Source organism: Salvelinus fontinalis, chromosome 1 (assembly GCF_029448725.1).
Source record: "Salvelinus fontinalis isolate EN_2023a chromosome 1, ASM2944872v1, whole genome shotgun sequence".
NCBI lineage: Eukaryota > Metazoa > Chordata > Actinopteri > Salmoniformes > Salmonidae > Salvelinus > Salvelinus fontinalis.
In genome coordinates, this window is record NC_074665.1 from 54462380 (window position 1) to 54484693 (window position 22314).

At 41.5% G+C, this 22314-nt stretch overlaps 1 protein-coding gene across 2 annotated transcripts in view; it reads left to right on the plus strand.

Moving 5' to 3' along the window:
• LOC129857829 (glutamate receptor ionotropic, delta-1-like) overlaps positions 1 to 22314 on the plus strand; it is a 443480-nt gene that overhangs the window by 296273 nt on the left and 124893 nt on the right. For both annotated transcript variants that reach the window (XM_055926464.1, XM_055926455.1), the window contains exon 5: positions 20421 to 20474. In XM_055926464.1, coding sequence (XP_055782439.1) covers positions 20421 to 20474 — 54 coding nt within the window. The remainder of the gene's footprint in view (positions 1 to 20420; positions 20475 to 22314) is intronic.

The following is a 22314-nucleotide window of genomic DNA, read 5'->3' on the forward strand; positions in this document are numbered from 1 at the left end:
TAAATATGTATTTAACCTCTGACAAATAAGGCACCAGGTTCCTATCTGCAGGTTAAAAGACTGTCAAGTTCCTAAATGCATAGTCCAGTAAAAAAAAATAGGGGAGCTATAATCAAGAACGATGACTGTATATTCAAGTTCTGCCATTAAAATGGAAACGGATGCAGTTGGCAAGCTATTTACGTTATGGATTGTTATTACTTACTATGTGGTAGTATGAATCATCGGAGGAAGTTAAACAGCTTTTCATAAATAATTTGCCTTTTCATAAGTCATCTCTTAGATTTAAAACTGTGCGAGAGACCTCTTCCATTTTTTTAATTTAGAGGATTTAGTGGCCTAAAGCATGTCCTTGAGAGGGCAGGGAGACACTTCAGTGACATATTATGGCTTATCATCATTAAAGTTGTTGTGGTGATGGAGATTTGAAGCAGTAGAAGCCATGTTTTATTTTGTTCTGTTTCACACCTAGACATACCTGTTATACTTGCCGTACTGACCCCCATGTGTCCCCATTGAGGTAATGTTTATGGCAGAGAAGTATTGTGCCGTTAAGCACAGACATTTTTCAACCATCAACAGCATCTCCATCACCAACAGAACACCCATACTTGCCGTACTGACCCCCATGTGTCCCCATTGAGGTAATGTTTATGGCAGAGAAGTATTGTGCCGTTAAGCACAGACATTTTTCAACCATCAACAGCATCTCCATCACCAACAGAACACCTGTACATTACAATGACATATGCCTACCAGTTATTTTCTTCAAAAATGTATATTGCGGCCTCCCGGGTGGCGCAGTGGTCTAGGGCACTACATCGCAGCGCTAGCTGCGCCACCAGAGACTCTGGGTTCGCGCCCAGGCTGGGAGGTCCGTGGGGCGACGCACAATTGGCCTAGCGTAGTCCGGGTTAGGGAGGGTTTGGCCGGTAGGGATATCCTTGTCTCATCCGCACCAGCGACTCCTGTGGCGGGCCGGGCGCAGTGCGTGCTAACCAAGGTCGCCAGGTGCACTGTGTTTCCTCCGACACATTGGTGCGGCTGGCTTCCGGGTTGGATGCGCGCTGTGTTAAGAAGCAGTGCGGCTTGATTGGGTTGTGTTTCGGATGACGCATGGCTTTCGACCTTCGTCTCTCCCGAGCCCGTACGGGAGTTGTAGCAATGAGACAAGATAGTAATTACTAACAATTGGATACCACGAAATTGGGGAGAAAAGGGGGTAAAATGAAAAAAATTACAAAATAAATAAAAAATAATGTATATTGCTCAATGGGATCTCACTGGTGTACAACCACCATTTTCATCCATTAAGTTACGTACAGTGCCTTCGTATTGTGTGTAACAGTGATAACACCAAGTAAAACTGAAATGATAACTTAAAACACAAAATATAAATATCCATTAACAAACTTCTTATAGCTTATTATTCAGACCCATTGACTTTTTCCACATTTTGTTACGTTACAGCCTTATTCAAAAATTATTAAATCTTTTTTTCCCTCATTAATCTACACCCAATACTCCATAATGACGAAGTAAAAACTGTTTTTTAGATTTTTTTGCTAAGTTATTCAAATGAAAAACTGAAATATCACATTAACATAAGTATTCAGACCCTTTACTCAGTACTTTGTTGAATCAACTTTGGCAGCGATTACAGCATCGAATCTTCTTGGGTATGACTCTACAAACTTGGCACACCTGTATTTGGGGAGTTTCTCCCATTCTCCTCTATAGATGCTCTCAGGCTCTGTCAGGTTGGATGGGGAGCGTTGCTGCACAGCTATTTTCAGGTCTCTCCAGAGATGTTCGATCGAGTTCAAGTCCGGGCTCTGGCTGGGCCTCTCAAGGACATTCGGAGACTTGTCCCGAAGTGTTCCGTTGTCCTATTGGAAGGTGAACCTTCGCCCCTGTCTGAGGTCCTGAGCGCTCTGGAGCGGCTTTTCATCAAGGATCTCTCTGTACTTTGCTTTCCTTAATTCTGACTAGTCTCACAGGCCCTGCCGCTGAAAAACATCCCCACAGCATGATGCCGCCACCACCGTGCTTCACCGTAGGGATGGTGCCAGGTTTATTCCAGAGGTGATGCTTGGCATTCAGGCCAAAGAGGTCAATCTTGCTTTCATCAGACTAGAGAATCTTGTTTCTCATGGTCTGAGAGTCCTTTAGGCGCCTTTTGGCAAACTCATAGCAGGCTGTCATGTGCCTTTTACTGAGGAGTGGCTTCTATCTGGACACTCTACCATAAAGGCCTAATTGATGGAGTGCTGCAGAGATGGTTGAGATGGTCCTTCTGGGAGGTTCTCCCATCTACACAGGGGAACTCTAAAGCTCTGTCAGAGTGACCATCGGGTTCTTGGTCACCTACTGTATACTGAGATCATGTGACAGATCATGTGACACTTAGATTGCACACTGGTTGACTTATTGAACTAATTATGTGACTTCTGAAGGTAATTGTTTGCACCAGATCTTATTTAGGGGCTTCATAGCAAAGGGGGTGAATACATATGCAACCACCACTTTTCTGTTTAAGTATTTTTTTTCATTTCACTTCACCAATTTGGACTATTCTGTGTATGTCCATTACATGCAATCCAAATAAAAGTCAATTTAAATGACATGTTGTAATGCAACAAAATAAAACGCGGGGGGATGAATACTTTTGCAAGGCACTGTCCACAGGTGGACTCCAATCAAGTTGTAGAAACATCTGAAGGATTATCATTAGAAACAGAATGCACCTGAGCTCAATTTCGAGTCTCATAACAAAGGGTCTGAATACTTAAGTAAATAAGGTATTTCGGTTTTTAATTTTTAATTAGTGTGCATAAATGTCTAAAAAACTGTTTTTACTTTGTCATTATGGGTTATTGTATGTAGTTTGCTGAGGAATTTATTTGATTTAATCAATTTTAGAATAAGGCTGTAATGTAACAAAATGTGTAACAAGTCAAGGGGTCTGAATACTTTCCAAAGGCACTGTACCGGGTCCTTATAAGGTATCTGTAATACCATTAATCAATGTCTTTCACAAAGGTAGGGGTAAATGTGACCCCCATCCTTTATCACTGTGTTCAGTACATAGAAAGAATGGAAATGTTTTTAATACAGTTAGATGCATAACATAAACTCATGTCTGGTGAATTTTATTTGTGTATCTCCATGGCGATACCCCAAAGTTTTTCATGTCTAGACAGAGAGTGATAAACTAAGTTGACATTTTCTGTTTTACTCCCTCACTTACCTGTCCATCTCCTCATTTAAGTTGCATGCTGTCACTGTCACTTGTCCTTTCAAGCATATCATTGTTGTCATCTATCGCCCACCAGGTGCCCTTAGAGAGTTCATCAATGAGCTTGACACCTTGATAAGCTAATTTCCTGACGCTGGTTCACCACTCAGCGTATTTGGCATCTTCAACCTCCCAACGTCTGCCTTCGATTCATTTCTTTCCACCTCTTACTTACCAATTCTTCGCTCTTTTGACCTCACCCTTTCCAAGTCCCAGGCAAATGCTGACCTCATCAGGCATGATGCCTTTTGCCACTCGGTAGACCGTCATTGTAAATAAGAATTTGTTCTTATTTGATTTGCTTGGTTTTTTATTTTATTTTGTTTCACCTTTATTTAACCAGGTAAGCTAGTTGAGAACTAGTTCTCATTTACAACTGCGACCTGGCCAAGATAAAGCAAAGTTAAATAAAGGTTTTAAGTAAAAAAATTAAATACAAAATAATAGAGGCTGTTTGCCTTCTAATCTCACTGCAACCCCCTCTCCAGGTCTCTGATGACTACTTTTTTTCCTTTTCCGTCTCTCTCTCCTCCAACCCTACCCACTCCGCCCCTATCCAGATGGCCATGCGCCATCGCAATCTTCGCTATCTCTCTCCCACTACTCTCTTCTCTTCTATCCTATAAATCTCTCCCTTCTGCTAAATCCTTCTCCATCCTGTCTCCTGATTCTGCCTCTTCGACCCTACTCTCCTCCCTTCCCGTATTCTATGACCTGCACTGTCCCCTTTCCTCCCAGCCGGCTCAGCCCTCCCCTCTTGCTCTGTGGCTGAGTGATTCATTGCGAATTTACGGGGCTGTAGGCAGCTGAGTGAAAATGGAGGAAAGTTTAACTTCCGGAGGACATACAGTATCATCCTTTCACTCCCTTCTCTTCACCTTCTGTTCCTCTTTATCCGCTGCTAAATATCACTCTACATTTCAAGCTTCTGCCTCTTACCCTAGGAAACTGTTTTCCCTCCCTACCTTCAGGCTATTCTCAAACCCTACACCCCAACCCAAGTACTCACATCCCTACGGGAGGGCAGCTCCCGGTCAGCCCAGTCAAAGCTCTTCTCTGTCCTGTCACCCCTAAGGTGGAACCAGCTTCTCCATGAAGCTAGGACAGCAGAGTCCCTTCCCATCATCCAAAAACATCTGAAACCCTAACTCTTCAAAGAATATCTTAAATCATCCCACAGCACCCCCCCCCCCCTCCCAAAAATGAACGTACCTTTCATAAACTAACACTCGCACTTGACTTTTTTCCCTTCTACTAGCACTGACTTTGCTGATAGTTACTTTATTGAGGAAAATGTACTTACCATGACTGAGATATGTAGTTGTCCCACCGAGGTGTATCTTAGGTGGATTTTTGAAATATTTTTTTTGCTTCAGCTGTCCCAGAAATCAAATGGTTAACTCCAAAAAAGAAGCTGCAATCAAGTCTGTCTCGTTTATTTGCTGTCCTCTAAACTCTCTAAATCAGTGTCAGACAATTTGTTTTCGGTGATGTAGCCTTTAGGCGCTTCCTTTACTGTATCTATGTGATGATCACTTCATTATCGTTTGGCAGAATATGTGGTTTAACTACAATTTTATTAGATGTTGTCAAAAAGTCCCAAAATGCTGTCTGATGCACAGTTGTAGGGTGTTCATGATTTTTGCACTATTCTCAAGTACACTATATATACAAAAGTATCTGGACAACCCTTCAAATTCGTTGATTCGGCTATTTCAGCCACACCCGTTGCTTAGAGGTATATAACAAACAGTAGAATGGCCAAAGACAAACAGTAGAATGGCCTTACTGAAGAGCTCACTGACTTTCAACATGGCACTGTCATAAGATGCCACCTTTCCAACAACGTCAGTTCCTCAAATTTCTACCCTAATAGAGCTGCCCCGGTCAACTGTAAGTGATGTTATTGTGAACTGGAAATGTCTAAGAGCAACAACGACTATGCCACAAAGTGGTAGGGCACACAACCTCACAGAACGGGACAACGGAGTGCTGAAGGGCGTAGCAAGTAAAAATAGTCTGTCCTCTGTTGCAACACTCGCTACCGAGTTCCAAACTGCCTCTGGAAGCAACGTCAGCACAAAACTGTTTGTCGGGAGCAGCCTAACAAGCCTAAGATCACCATGCGCAATGCCAAGCTTCCGCTGGAGTGGTATAAAGCTCGCCGCCATTGGACTCAGGAGCAGTTGTAATGGTCTGGGTGTAGCTGGTGCAGAGGAGTCAGGCACAGGACAGCAGAGATGAGTAACACAAGTAACTTTACTCAAATATTCCAATAACATTTCGTAATACCGAGCCCACAATAACGGACCGAACATACATAAAACAATCACGCACAAAAACCATGGGGACAACAGATAAACAGATAAATAATGAACATGTAATTGGGGAATTGAAACCAGGTGTGTAAAACAAAGACAAAACAAATGGAAAATGAAAAGTGGATCGGTGATGGCTAGAAGGCCGGTGACGTCGACTGCCGAACGCCGCCCGAACAAGGAGAGGGACCGACTTCGGCGGAAGTCGTGACAGCAGTGGAAACGCAATCTCTGGAGTGACGTATCACGCTTCACTATCTGGAAGTCCGACGGACAAATCTAGGTTTGGCAGATGCCAGGAGAACAAACGCTTCCAGCCCGAATGCATAGTGCCAACTGTAAAGTTTGGTGGAGTAGGAATAATGGTCTAGGGCTGTTTTTCATGGTTCAGGCCCCTTAGTTCCAGGAAAGGGAAATCTTAATCTTACAATCTTAATGTTCCAGTGAAAGGAAGTCTTAACGTTACAGCAAACAATGACATTCTAGATGATTCTGTGCTTCCAACTTTGTGGCAACAATTTGAGGAAGGCCCTTTCCTGTTTCAGCATGACAATGCCCCTGTGCACAAAGTGAGGTCCATACAGAAAAGGTTGGTTGAGATCGGTGTGAAAGAACTTGACTAGCAGCAAAGAGGGACCAACTCCATATTAATGCCAATGATTTTGTAATGAGATGTTCGAGAAGCAGGTGCCCACATACTTTTGGTAATGTAGTGTAGGAGACTCTAAGTAAAAGTTTTTTTGGGGTAATTGCTAATCCAACCATTTGGAAAACAGGTGTTTGGTCCTTTACTTCCATAACATCTGAGCTCTTAGGAATCAGTTGAAGGCCACTATAGCTTTACGATAAGATATGGAATGTTATCTCATTAAACCAATGCCTATAGGCTTATAGAAGACTTAAAGTTGGTGGTATAGAGTATAAAATAACGACTTGCACTAGATAGTGCAAGTTGTGATTACTACTCTATACCACCAGCTTTGGTTATTCTATGGAGGAACAAAATCTGGTGTTATTTGTCAGTTATTTTCTGCAAAATTCAACTGTTATAGTCAAACATTGCTGTCAAATGGAAGTTAGTCAAACATTGCAATTTAGGGGCAATTTAGCACCACACCAAATCGGTATATGTAATTCAGTCATATCATATTGTATTGTGCCAATATCTTAATTCCCCTAAGCCACTCTCATTTAACAACGCTCCATCATTTCCACTACATTGTTTTTTCTTCATCAAAACTGGTAGCTTTCGCAGAGAATTTCCAGAAACAAATGACGGTCGTTTCCCCTTGGGTCTCTACTGTTAAAATAAATGAAGCAGTGGATTGAAATCCTTAATTGCTCACCGTGAAACTCTGCTTCCCAGCCTCCTGTATGCGAGAAACACGGTATATGCTAATGTGTGAGCAAGGACTTGATTATAAATTCCGATGTATGACACTCAGTATGTGAAAGTAAGCTTAGACTGTGACACCTTAACTTCCCTTAGGTACTGTACCTTAACCTACCCGTTAGTGTTTTGTTGTTTGTTTTGATTTTGTTCAATCTGTGCAGGCAAATCATCATCATTAGTTATAGTGGAGAGGGCTTATGAGGACAGGGCATATGAGGGTCGCTCACTTTGTATTCAGATCCTGTGTTTGTGTGTGTGTGAGATCGCCCCTAGTCTTTCCTCTGGCTATCCCTACTGTTTCCATTGCTGAAGGAACACTACATAACTTTGTAAAGTTCCAATTCTTACAATATTTACACCCATCAAATCAATTTTATTCTACGTGCATTTGGAGCGATTTTAGATTGCTTGACTTGAATCAAGAATTGATAATCAGCATTCGGTGTCCTGTTCACGTCCCGTTCTGGTTTCATTTTATCCTTTTTTTCACAAGTATAGCCTTAGGTGATCCCTTTGGCTTCTTGGAGACTAATGATGGCCCAGGGGCCCTATATCACTACAGAAGGGTATTGCACGCACGCACGCACGCACGCCTGCATGCACGCACCCACGCACACACACACACACATAACCACACTACACACACACACACACACATAACCACACTACACACACACACACACACATAACCACACTACACACACACACACACACACACAGATGGCCGCATGTCTGACCACTGGCCATGTGTCTCAGATTTTGCCAAGGGGAGAACAGGGGACTGGGGACTACAGGGCTGTCAGATTCTCTTTTTGATGAGTTCATTGCTTTCTGGTGGTAGGATTGGTAGGATTAGTAAAGCAAACACCACATAATCCATTTGTGTTTCAGCCTGATAACAGATATTGGATGAGAGCGTAAATCAGCACTTTGATAAGGTTTAGATTAATCTACTTTTACTTATTAATTTATTACAATTTTACTTCATGCATTTGCACATATGATACATGTAAAGAAATGCAGGACTGAAAGTATTCCCCAAAATAAATTGTGATTAGTGAAATATGAGAATACTCTCTGTATAACTGCCGTATTACTACAGTATACCTCGCCCCCTCTCTCTGTACCTCTCACTGTTTCTAATCCTATGTTTACAGCAGCAGTGGGATGGAAGAGTTCATCGGTAGTGATTAGCCTGAGTGACAGACTTATTAGCATCCACCCCCACACTGCTCTGTGAGCCATCACTGAGGTGATAGAGAAAACATTATTGTCCTCAATATCACCAATGTCACGCCCTGGCCTTAGTATTCTTTGTTTTCTTTATTATTTTAGTTAGGTCAGGGTGTGACATGGGGAATGTTTGTGTTTTTGTCTTGTCTTGGGTGGTTATATGGTAAAGTGGGTGTTGGGTTTAGTGTATGGGGTTGTGTTTAGTAAATGTGTCTAGGTATGTCTGTGGTTGCCTGAGTGGTTCTCAATCAGAGACAGCTCTCTTTCATTTGTCTCTGATTGGGAGCCATATTTAAGGCAGCCATAGGCATTATGCGTTTGTGGGTAATTGTCTATGTCATTGTGTAGTGGTCAGTGTCAGCACCATTTGTTTATATAGCTTCACGGTCGTCAGTTTGTTGTTTTGTTTCGTTCGTTGTTCGTCTCTCTAATAAAAGAGAATGTATTTTTATTTTTTGGTCCTCTCTTCCAAGTCAAGACGATCGTGACAACCACAGTACGCCGTAGTGCACGCAGCCCTTTAACATCCAGATACAGTAGAGCCTTTCTCTGTGATTAGCAGGACAATTACAGGGTAACATAGAGGACATATCTCTCTGTTTCTGTTCTTGCTTTACTGTAGTGAAAGTCGTGCTCAGGGTGTATGGTATTCGTCTTAATAAATTTCAAGGTGTTTCGTTAGAATTTTTTTTTGTCCAGGGCCCCCACTTGAGACTTGCTAATATACTAATACCACACAATAGCCGCTCAACAAAAAGAGCCTTATATGATGGCAGTTTCATGCTCCTTCTCTTTAAATGTCTTTACTGATTATAGTAGTAAAACCAGACCAAAACGTGAGATAGGTAAGTCGTCCCCTCATTTAGAGCAAAGTAGAGTACAGTAGTCTCCTGTCCTTGTCAGGTTTTTAGAACAGCCTAAGGTGACATTATAGAAGAAAACGGGATGTCATGTGCCACAATTTTATATCGCGGGACATTTGTTTTACATGCATGCCATTTAATATGCTGGTTGGAAGGTGATATGTAGTTAAACAGCCTTTGGGAATAGGTATAGTTGGATGGAGGGATGAAGGCTAGGTGGATAGTGGAAAGATGGATGAAGAGGGAGAGCATGCTGTCCAGGAGAATCTCCTCCAGATTCCTCTCTCCAACAGGCCTTTTCTTTCCCCTATTTAAAAAGCTGTAATTGCATCATTTTTCAAGGCCCTTGTCTCTGTCTGAGGACTAGGCTGGTCCCATTAATCAAACTAATGGAGAAGTAAGTGATTTCAAAATATAGGCTTTGATCATGTTTCTCTCAGCCCTCCCTGTGATCACTCTCTCCACTGTCTCGTCTTATGCCCCTCAAGTATGGCCATAGCTGTAATTGTGTGTGTGTGTCTGTGCTGAAGGGTTTTTAGCGATTTCCATCGACTTGTCACCAAAGGGAGATCTTATGGTGTGCTAAGCTTTGACAGCTCAATGTTTCCCTGGCTTGATGGTCGTCTCCATGGCTGTAAGCTGTTACATAGGCATCATAAAATGTCTGGCCTTAAAGCACAGTGCAATATTAAAGAGCATTATATGCCCAGGAGCCATAGTTCAAACACTTTTATTGATCTTGATGAGAAAAATTGAATTAAAGTGCTCCTCAGGTGTATTGGAAAGCTTGGAGCTATAAAGCCCTGTAGTCATTACTTACGGCCACTTTTAGAGCGCACTGGAAATTAGATTCCGCCCAAGCAGGCATTGACCACAGTTCTAGAAAACTCTCTCTCTCATACACAGGCGTACACACACACACACACACACACACACACACACACACACACACACACCCACCCCACCAACCCACACACGTTCCACAGAGACAGGGATTCACAGAGATGTGATTGATGTATATACAATAACCACAAGACATAATAGAGAGCGTCCTGTGTGTTCTGAATTGTATTTATTATTGACCTTTTGCTTGGCTTGTCAACAAGAATAGCTTTGTAAATTACAATAGATGTGATGTTTTCCAAATAACCCCCATTGTACACTTAATGTGTATTTGAAAGACCCTCTCCAGTCACCTGTTTGACCGTGACATGCTTTTGGTGAATCACCTGAAAACACCAGAATACATTAAAAACATCCATTGTAGCCTAAATATGAGCCATGCCTAAGGGTGTTATCTGGAAACTTGGTCAGGCATGATGCTGGCAATGCGCCATCATCTTACCTCTTCCCTCTCTAAACTCCCTGCCCGGCCAACTGCCAGCTCTGCTTCATATTACCACACTCCCACTCTCCTCCAACACCTCCAAACTGTGCTGTTCACACTAGCTGCGATCATCTCGCCCCATACAACTGTATGTAATTAATATCAGCTTAATGTTGAACTGGTCCCCCACCCTCCTACATCACCTACTCCTTTCAAGTTTTGAAACCCTCTCATTCATACAGTTGAAGTCAGAAGTTTACATACACTTAGGTTGGAGTCATTAAAACTCGTTTTTCAAGCACTCCACAAATTTCTTGTTAACACACTATAGTTTCGGCAAGTCGATTAGGACATCTACTTTGTGCATGACACAAGTAATTTTTCCAACAATTGTTTACAGACAGATTATTTCACTTATAATTCACTGTATCACAATTCCAGTGGGTAAGAAGTTTACATACACTAAGTTGACTGTGCCTTTAAACAGCTTGGAAAATTCCAGAAAATTACATCATGGCTTTAGAAGCTTCTGATAGGCTAATTGACATCATTATGAGTCAATTGGAGGTGTACATGTGGATGTATTTCAAGGCCTACCTTCAAACTCAGTGCCTCTTTGCTTGACATCATGGGAAAATCTAAAGAAATCAGCCAAGACCTCAGAAAAAAATTGTAGACCTCCACAAGTCTGGTTCATCCTTAGGAGCAATTTTCAAACGCCTGAAGGTACCACGTTCATCTATACAAACAATAGTATGCAAGTATAAACACCATGGGACCACGCAGCGGTCATACCGCTCAGGAGGAGACGCGTTCTGTCTCCTAGAGATGAACATACTTTGGTGTGAAAAGTGCAAATCAATCCCAGAACAGCAGCAAAGGACTTTGTGAATATGCTGGATGAAACAGGTACAAAAGTATCTATAGCCACAGTAAAACGAGTCCTATATCGACATAATCTGAAAGGCTGCTCAGCAAGGAAGAAGCCACTGCTCCAAAACCGCCATAAAAAAGCCAGACTACGGTCTGCAACTGCACATGGGAACAAAGATCGTACTTTTTGGAGAAATGTCCTCTGGTCTGATGAAACAAAAATAGAATGTTTTGGCCATAATGACCATCGTTACATGTGGAGGAAAAAGGGAGAGGCTTGCAAGCCGAAGAACACCATCCCAACCGTGAAGCCCTGCGGTGGCAGCATCATGTTGTGGAGGTGCTTTGCTGCAGGAGGGACTGGTGCACTTCACAAAATAGATAGAATCATGAGAGAGGAAAGGTATGTGGATATATTGAAGCAACATCTCAAGACATCAGTCAGGAAGTAAAAGCTTTTGTCGCAAATCGGTCTTCCAAATGAACAATGACCCCAAGCATACTCCCAAAGTTGTGGCAAAATAGCTTAAGGACAACAAAGTCAATGTATTCGAGTGGCCATCACAAAGCCCTTACCTCAATTTCATAGAAAATGTGTGGGCAGAATTGAAAAAGTGTGTGCGAGCAAGAAGGCCTACAATCCTGACTCAGTTACACCAGCTCTGTCAGGAGGAATGGGCCAAAATTCACCCAACTTATTGTGGGAAGCTTGTGGAAGGCAATTCAAAATGTTTGACCCAAGTTAAACAATTTAAAGGCAATGCTACCAAATACTAATTGAGTGTATGCAAACTTCTGACCCACTGGAAATGTGATGAAAGAAATAAAAGCTGAAATAAGTCATTCTCTCTACTATTATTCTGACATTTCACATTCTTAAAATATAGTGGTGATCCTAACTGACCTTAGACAGGGAATTTGTACTTGGATTAAATGTCAGGAATTGTGAAAAACTGTGTTTAAATGTATTTGTCTAAGGTGTATGTAAAGCACAACTTCCATATGAACTCCATTTCTTCCCTGGGGGAGGAGAACAACTATACCTGAAACCACACTGTGTTGATTGATTATTTCTCTCAACCAATATTGGGTCTTCTCACTTTGAAGTGGCCTTGTTTGTGTTCTTTCTGACTTTAATGGCTATTTTGAAGTACATTAGTAGGTGTGAGAGAGAGGGGGAGAGTCAGAGAGAGAGATTACAAGAGTCGTCTGAGCCTTGGGAGTCTGTCTGACACTTTTCTACTCATCACCTCCTGACAAGGCTGTCACATCTTAATACCACCTTCCCTTTTTTGCCCTAGTTTCAGCTGTTTTGTTTTTCCTCTCTTGGCAGTCTCTCCAGTGAGAGAGTGTGAGTGTGTGAGCCCGTAGCCTGCAGCAGAGATTAGAGGACTACCTGTGCCTACCTGGTGGGTAGTGTCATTTCCTCAGAGGCAATGTGAGAACAGACCCCCAATGCATGATGGGATTGATAGGCTTTGACAGCCACAAGTGTTCCACAATGACACAGCATTGGGGGCGGGGGGGGGTCTTAAAACCCCCACATCACTGCAGTGGAAAAACTATCCCATGCTGCCGCTTTTGGATCTTCAACGACACAACCACCTCAAAACAAGCGAGGCAAGGAAGAACGCTTTCATGCTGATTAATTGTAGGAGTGGAGTGAGACTCTAAATTGTTATCAGTTAAAACTTTTCTATTTCGCTAGCTATGTCAGAGCTACTAAAGTTTCTGGAGAGAAACGTCTTTGGCCAAAATGCAGTGTGTTTCCATTGGAAATCTATCCCATGCCATTCTTCACTGAATACTGTTCTTAGTTTGATCAATTAGATAGCTTTACATCCCAATAGGACTGCCTATGGATTACTGCTTATCTGCCATCAGCTCTTTGAGGCTTCTTAGGTGTATTATTATTATTAAAATGGGAGAGTGCCAAGGATCTACTCACCTGAAGCACACCAACAGTTCTTTATTTATTATTTAGTTAAGAACAAATTCTTATTTACAATGACAGCCTACACCAGGCCAATTGTGTGCCGCCCTATGGAACTCACAATCACGGCCGGTTGTGATACAATACAGCCTGGATTCGAACTCGGGTGTCTATAGTGACTCCTCTAGCACTGAGATGCAGTGCCTTAGACTTCTGCGCCACTCGGTCTAAGGCACTAGATGTTGGTGTTCCAACATTTATACTGATGGTGAAACACTTGATTTTAGCCCGTTGTATTTCTGATGTCTATTTTGCAGCTGCTGTTGTCGATTTTTTGGGGGCTGTGGCAGTAAATGTGCATGATTACTTTTTCTTGTGAAATGTTGATTGACTGAGCAAAATCTGTGTTTTTGTTTGAGGTTTGCTGAAAGACCTCTTCACTGGTCACAAAGATGAGGCTTTAGGTATGTACAGTTTGTAATCTCTGAGGAATATAAAAGCAGAACACCCAATCATTTATTTATTTATTTATTTATTTTACCGTTATTTTACCAGGTAAGTTGACTGAGAACACGTTCTCATTTGCAGCAACGACCTGGGGAATAGTTACAGGGGAGAGGAGGGGGATGAATGAGCCAATTGTAAACTATCATATCATCCATATGCACAGCTACAGTTACATGTTTTGAAAACACTATATGTGATATCCGCATCATATTTATTGGTACATTGAGTGAGACTTGTACCTACCCTCCCTATGTGGCATTATGTCCTTTTCCAGCTCCTTTTCAAGCTAATTACAGATGAACACAATGTATCGGTGTGTTATTATGTTTCTTCTCCATTAAGTATCTGGATTACACCGATCCATTTTTCAATACAATTTCAATTGAGGTAGCATCATGGATTCAAAACATAAACCCCCTGCAGGTGCAATGCATAGTTTATGTTCCAGCTGTACGGAAAGGCACCTTGTTGAAATGTCATGTCTATCTTCCAACTGTGCCAAGACACTTTGATTTTATCATTCTTGTACATCTAAGACACCTTGTTAAAATGCAACGTTTGTATATTATTGTTGCTACACATTAGGAAGTTCCAATTGCGATTGAAGTCACAGTGGCACATGCTTCACACTATTAAATGTGTTTTGCCAAAGAGGACTGCTCTATGTTTGATATACAGTCTTTCTCTTGTCTTCTTATGCAGAAAATATCCTAAATGATAATGATGCGCTGGAATACGTTAAAGGCACACTGAAGCACTTTATGAGTTTTGAACTCAGAGACCAATGTTGTGGCATGCATAAACAGCTACAGTATATCAGCTCGCTCATCTACCGTCAAACACTCAACGATCAGGGTAAAAGCCTCACTGTTTGAGATGCAGTTTTCTGACTGTGTGCGGAGCAGTCTGGACTCATAAATCAGACCGTTGCTATTTAACGTACATTTTTGTACCTCCAAGTATGATATGTTACGCTACATTACAAATGGAAAATGGTCTGCCCACAATTTCAGACAAAGACATGGAGGGGAACACAGGAATAAATACATGCAGTGTGGTCAGGGAATGAAAACCAGGTCTGCAGGGAACAAGACACAACAAATGGAACAATGGAAAATGGAGCGGTGATGGCTAGAAAGCCGATGACGTCGACCGCCGAACGTCGCCCGAACAAGGAGAGGAGCCGACTTCGGCGGAAGTCGTGACAGTATGACACTATACGTCCTCCAATCCGTATGTTATTGTACGACCATTACTCCATTTGTAATGTAACGTAACATATCATACTAAATGGAGGGATTCAAATGTACATCCCAAAAGCTATGAATGGCCCTGAGGCCAGGTTGATTGGAGAATAACAGGGCTTCTATTTGGCCACCATGATTCTTAACTACTTTGTTTCATTTACTGCAGGAAACTCCCATCCCTGGGTTTCAGACTAGATCTAAGACAGGGTACCCCATATAGTGTACCCTTAGACCGGTAAACACAGATGGTACGCAAATATGTAACTAGCCAATTGACCAGTAAAGTATTTACTACATTTGACCTCCTATATAATATTGATCATAGACTGCTTAAACAATATTCCTGAAGTTTAATAGACTGTAGTTGATTTTCAGGTCAAACTCTAAGGTACCTAAGTGTTTAGCTCTATACTAACAGAGATGTGTAGACTCGGGTCAGATCTTGTTTCCACAGCAACAGAGGACTGTAGGAGATGAGGCCAGGGTCCCGTCCATTGTGAGTATTTCATGAGGGGCCTCATTATGACTTGGGTGCCTTTGTAAGACTGGCACAGAATTAAACAGTGAGCTTTGACAACTCATCATTGTCCATCCTTTCAAACCACTGTCTGATCTAAAGCCCTCCTGAACCCTTCGGACCACTGAATGGCCTCATTCCAGAGCGAGACATCCTCTGGTTGCTATGGAGCAATGCCATCGACCTATGTTCCAGTAGTAGTGATGATGTTGTCATGTTACAGCATATCATTACAAAACAGGTCATACACAGACACCTAATTAGTAAGTATGATAGGAGTAACACCAACACTGTTCACGATGGCAGAGAAGCACCATTAATTTTATACCAAAGCCACTGTACATCCTAATGTTTTAACTACCAACACACAAAAATGTGTTCATTATTCAGAAGATTTTTAGACCCCTTGACCTTTTCCACAAGTTGTTATGTTACAGCCTTATTCTTTGCTATGAGAGTCGAAATTGAGCTCAGGTGCATCCTTTTTCCATTGATCATCCTTGAGATGTTTCTACAACTTGATTGGAGTCCACCTGTGGTAAATTAAATTGATTGGAAATTATTTCTAAAGGTACACACATGTCTATATAAGGTCCCACTGTTGACAGTGCATGTCAGAGCAAAAACCAAGCCATGAGGTCGAAGGAAATGTCCGTAGAGCTCTGAGACAGGATTCTCTTGATGTACAGATCTGGGGATGGGTATAAAACAATTTCTGCTGCTTTGAAGGTACCCAAGAACAAAGTGGCCTTCATCATTCTTAAATGGAAGAAGTTTGGAACCACCAAGACTCTTCCAAGAGCTGGCCGCACGAGCCAAACTGAGCAATCGGGGGAGAATGGCCTTGGTCGGGGAGGTGACCAAGAACCCGAAGGTCCTCTGACAGAGCTCTGGAGATGGGAGAACCTTCCAGAAGGACAACCATCTCTGCAGCACTCCACCAGTCAGGCCTTTATGGTGGAGTGGCCAGATGGAAGCCACTCCTCAGTAAAAGGCACATGACAGCCCGCTTGCAGTTTGCCAAAAGGCCCGTAAAGGACTCTCAGACCATGAGAAACAAGATTTAACTCTTTGGACTGAATACCAGGCGTCACGTCTGGAGAAGCATGGTGGTGGCAGCATCATTCTGTGGGGATGTTTTTCAGTGGCAGGGACTGGAAGACTAGTCAGGATTGAGGGAAAGATGAATGGAGCAAATTACAGAGAGATCCTTGATGAAAACCTGCTCCAGAGCGCTCAAGACCTCAGACTGGGGGTGAAGGTTCACCTTCCAACAGGACAACAACCCTAAGCACACAGCCAAGACAATGCAGGAGTGGCTTTGGGACAAGTCTCTGAAAGTCCTTGAGTGGCCCAGCCAGAGCCCGGACTTGAACCCGATCGAACATCTCTAGAGAGACCTGAACATAGCTGTGTAGCGACGCTCCCCATCCAACCTGACAGAGTTTGAGTGGATCTGCAAGAGAAGAATGGGAGAAATTCCCCAAATACAGGTGTGCCAAGCTTGTAGCGTCATACCTAAGAATACTCTAGGCCATAATGGCTGCCAAAGGTGCTTCAACAAAGTACTGAGTAAAGGGTCTGAATAGTTATGTAAGTGTGATATTAAAAAACTTTTTTTTTACCTGTTTTTGATTTGTCATGATGGGGTATTGTGTGTAGATTGAAAGGGGGAACAAATATTTAATACATTTTAGAATAAGGCTGTAACGTAACAAAATGTGGAAAAAGTTAAGGGCTCTGAATACTTTCCGAATATACTGTACAATAGGGTAAGATTGATTGTGCCTGTTGAATGATCCAAATGAGTTGGAATACCTGTTAGCGCAAGTGGAGATCATAATCCTTTATTCCAATAATATTCTAGGAATATAACAATAACCTCCCTGGCTGGAGCTTGTAAAGGTCATTCAATAAATATATTAATTAGGTTAATCATTATGGTTTTTGTTATATTCATGGAATATTTTTAGAATAAAGGGTTATTGTTTCCAACTTGAGCTAAGAGGTTCTAGAACAGTTCAGTTGAAAACATACAGTAGGTGAGATATGGGGAACTTAAACAAGCTCACACTTGATGTTATTTCCCTAATTATTGAAAATTGTCAATAAAATAAACCTAGCTAATTGTGCTTGTCTCAATGTGTGAAACATTGTTATGGGATTTTTGTGTTTAATGACTAAAATATGTATACATTTGACTTAGATGTTACTGTATGAATGAAACTTATTATAATCAGAATGCTGAATATTATGTGTTCCTTTTTAGAAAGAATGGAGTTATCTTCAGACAGGCTGGAATGCTGTGTTCCTTACAGGACATTTTGTCTCTACCCAGGGAGGGGAAAGACCTTGGGTTGGTTGCAGATAGTTTAACAGGTGGCAGACAGTAAAGAGAACTCTAACTATAGTGCCATTGTATTCTAGAGAAGGATGGACATTAAAACCTATGACATCATCTTTATTATATAACCTGATGTAAATTGTACTATGATTCAGTACTCTCGAGAATAAACGCTATTGATTGATTGATTTTAAGACTGGTTTCTGTTCATTTAATGCTGATAATTATCTTACAAATTCTTATTTATGAGTGTTTTAATTAAATTGGTTGATAAACATAGGAATGAAATCCCTTTAACAAACATATAAAAAGAAACATTCTCATTGCTATTGACATGCCGCTTGAGATGCTCAGCGCCCAGTTTTTCTAAAGATATCTATCTGGATTTCGGCTAAATCCGGATAGGATTAAATGCATAGAAATGGAATGAATAGAACACCAGGAGTGTTAACTTTTAGAAAACTAGGCCCTAAGGACCAAAACATTGCTGCTGAAATGCATCTGCTCTGACTCTAAATTAAAAGTGAGTGTTTTGTTTAATCAAGTCTGATCTCAACCATGGGATGCAGAGATTAACTTTCATTTGAAGGCATAATACATTTTTGCACTTCTTGACCAAAAATCTAAAACAGAGAGAGCATGAGTGATTATGTTTTAAAGACGAGACAAACGAGCTTGCAGGTCTTTGTTTTAATACTCAAACAAGGGATCCACAAGACACAGAGAAATGTTTAGAATGTACAGTACATTGGCTACATAGGCAGGCTAATTATTGGCAAAATATCTGATCTGATTGGTCAAAAGACCAGTTAGTGTCGAAATATTAGAATTGGAAGCCATTGCATTGTGAATATAGACACAATTGATGATTCCTTAACCTTATATCCAATGCCAAGAAGCTTAATGTATAATGTAGTAGCGTCACTGTAAATCCTTCAGGAATGAATCTCAGTGCATTACTGCATAAAGACCTCAAATTGATATTGAATAGCCCATGTGGTAGTACCCATCCAACTCTGAACATATCCATCAATAAATGTTAGCTTTGTTGAGACCTCAAATCCCCCTACCAGTAATTCCATTTTAAAGTCATAAATATCTATATTATATAATTATCTGTGTTGACTAACTCTAGAGACATGCCTCAGGGTGCCTCACTTCTCTGATTCTAGATCTTACTAGATCTAATTGTGAGATTCAGTTACATTAACATTATAGCATATAATAGCTATCTGATGTTGCTGCTCCTAAGTCTGATTTCTAGCCTAAAATCATATTTCTCTCCAAAGCTTCATTTTGCATCAGCTCTTCAAGTGAACAATAAAAATAAAAAACACAACTGAATTTCTGGCAAGAGGTGTTGATGAAACGTGTTCTGTAGGTCACGAGTTGATGTCATTGCCATAATGTGATAACTTGTAACCTAATCATTCATAGTTGAAGTACTATAGACAAACAGCAGTCACTCCCACACAGACAACTTGTCTAAAAATGGTTCCTGAACCTCATCATCCATTTGACTTGATGACGTCAAATTCCTGGAACAACTAAGGTCGATGCTTATCTAACAACCAACACGCCCGGAAACACCAGTGCTTTCACCTGCTAATAAGCTACCTGATACCTACAGTGCAATGGAGCTCCCCTGCTCTTTCTCCTTGGCTTCACACCCTATTTCCATTGCAGTACCCACTACTATAGACCTTGTTGCCTACATCTTGGTTGGAGATGATTTGTCTCCAGCTCTCAGCCCCAGGATATGATCTAGTGACACAGTGCTCATTGTTTTAACATTGCTGAATAAATCTGTAGTGGGAAACTAAGTTCAGCAGCTGTTTCCTATATTTCTGTGTTTCTAATGATAGCGACGGGCTATCTGTTTGAATGCAAGTGTGGTTGGATGGCATATGGCCCCTATAATTTCAGAGTGAGTAAGAAACGGAGCATTCAACCGTGGAGGTAAATCTTACTCTTGTGTTCAGGGGCCTCTGCAATATTAAATGAGACCAAGCTGGAAATGCGTGGCATTAAAATCAAATCATGAGTCTTCCAAGGTTAGAAGATCGATCTGCAGCTTTCAGGCTGTGCTGGGTGTTATTATTGATGCGCACACTGTTGTTAGGTAAAATGGTGAAGGCTTTTAAGTTATACTGTTTGTAAGGATGATATGGGGCTATCAATCTAAATTTCAGTATGTCAAAATCGATCATTTGGAAGGTAATGACAACAATTTACAGATGAGGACAAGCATATATAGCGTAACCATGACAGATGTCATGCGTGAATAGTCATGTGATATGTGAAAGAGCTATACTGTGCCTTTCTTAGCCATTAAGATGGAGCACTTACTTATTATGAGTAACCATGATGGGGGGGGGGGGTGCTGCAGCACCCTCAGCACCCCTCCTTCCCACGGCTATGGTGAACCATTCAAGCCTGTGTACTTTAATTTGGACTCCCTACTCTTATGTTGTTATAGGATTATTTTGGGAAATGCATTAAATCTCTATTTTCTTTATACTAATTTCCTTCTCCTCTCCTTCCCCCCTCTTTCTATCTCTATGCAGGCTGTGGAAACCAACCTGGCATCCAAGGACAGCCATTGGGTTTATGCCAATGAGGTGAGATCAATACTGCATTATTATATTTATACATCACATTTCTTCAGTTTGCTTCATTGCAGTTGCATTAGCTGCGGATAGACATGGATTTAAACCAATAACACTTTCACTCTGACTTCTTCCATATTTAGACTCAGAAACAGTATAAATGCTCTCACACCATGCCACTTTGTTTCTATCTGAGGGGTTTTATACATTATTGACCAAATAATTATTAGTTATTGCATTCACAGCACTTCGGAAGCCAAAGCTGTTTTTTTTACCTGTTTCTTTGTTGATCTGACATTGCGTAAATGGTCTTCCAAATGGGCTTTAACATCAATATATGCCAAGCACTTTGTGAATACCAAACACTGTGCTCTGTGCCATGGCTGAGACCAGCTGGGCACTTTTGCATTGATTCAGGCTGATTTGCTGAGAAGGACCATAAGTCCTCTGATGTGCCAATGCTAATGGGAAAAAAGCATGTTTCTAACGAACCTTGATGTCTTTTTATTAGAGTTTATGTGCTTCCAGAGTACACTTTTAAGTTGACCTAACCACCAACCACGTGAACTCACACACGCACAAATGTACGCTCACACAGACACATGGGTCTTTCTAATAAACTAGGGTACCAGTGAGCATTTATTTTTTTCTGTTTGGAGCTATTACAAAGTCATTAATAATAATTTGCCTTTTTTTATTGTGAGTACATTAAGATACAGTATAAAGAGGGAACATAGATACATTCAGTGTAATTCATGAGTTGAATCAAAACCTACAGTATGTTTAAACCCATTCTCATGCTTGGAGTCTTCACAAATTTGAGAGAAAACACTACCTTGCTTTTCTTGCATTTATGATACAGTTTGTTGTTATATCATATACTAAGCATTTAACAAATACAGCTGAAGTCGGAAGTTTACATACACTTAGGTTGGAGTCATTAAAACTCGTTTTTCAACAACTCCGCACATTTTTTGATAACAAACTATAGTTTTGGCAAGTCGGTTAGGACATCTACTTTTGTCACGATCGTGTACTGGAGAGACGGACCAAGATGCAGCGGAATAATGATACATCTTCTCTTTTTATTTAAAGAAGATGAACGAACACGACACACTTTAACAAACTATACAAAACAACAAACGACCGTGAAGCTAAATAACGTTGTGCACATACACATACAGGCTACAAACGTTCTACATAGACAATTACCCACATCACATGAAAGCCTATGGCTACCCTAAATATGGCTCCCAATCAGAGACAACAGAAATCAGCTGTCTCTAATTGGGAACTCATTCAGGCAACCATAGACTCTCCTAAACAACTAAACCAACATAGACAACGCTAGACACATGCACTACACACAAACCCATACAATACACCCAACACCCCCTTTACCATATAATCACCCAAAACCGACAAAACACAAACATTCCCCATGTCACACCCTGACCTAACTAAAATAATAAAGAAAACAAAGAATACTAAGGCCAGGGCGTGACATAACCCCCCCCTTAAGGTGCGAACTCCGGGCGCACCATTACACAGTCTAGGGGAGGGTCTGGGTGGGCTTCCATCCACGGTGGCGGCTCCGGCTCTGGTTGTGGTCCCCACGTCACCATAGTCCCTAACCGCCACCTTAGCTTCCTCCAAATGACCCCCCTCCACATTAACCCCATAGCATTAAGGGGCAGTTCCGGACTAAGGGGCAGCTCCGGACTAAGGGGCAGTACCAGGGTAAGGGGCAGTACCAGGGTCAGGGGCAGTACCAGGGTCAGGGGCAGTACCAGGGTAAGGGGCAGTACCAGGGTAAGGGGCAGTACCAGGGTAAGGGGCAGTACCAGGGTAA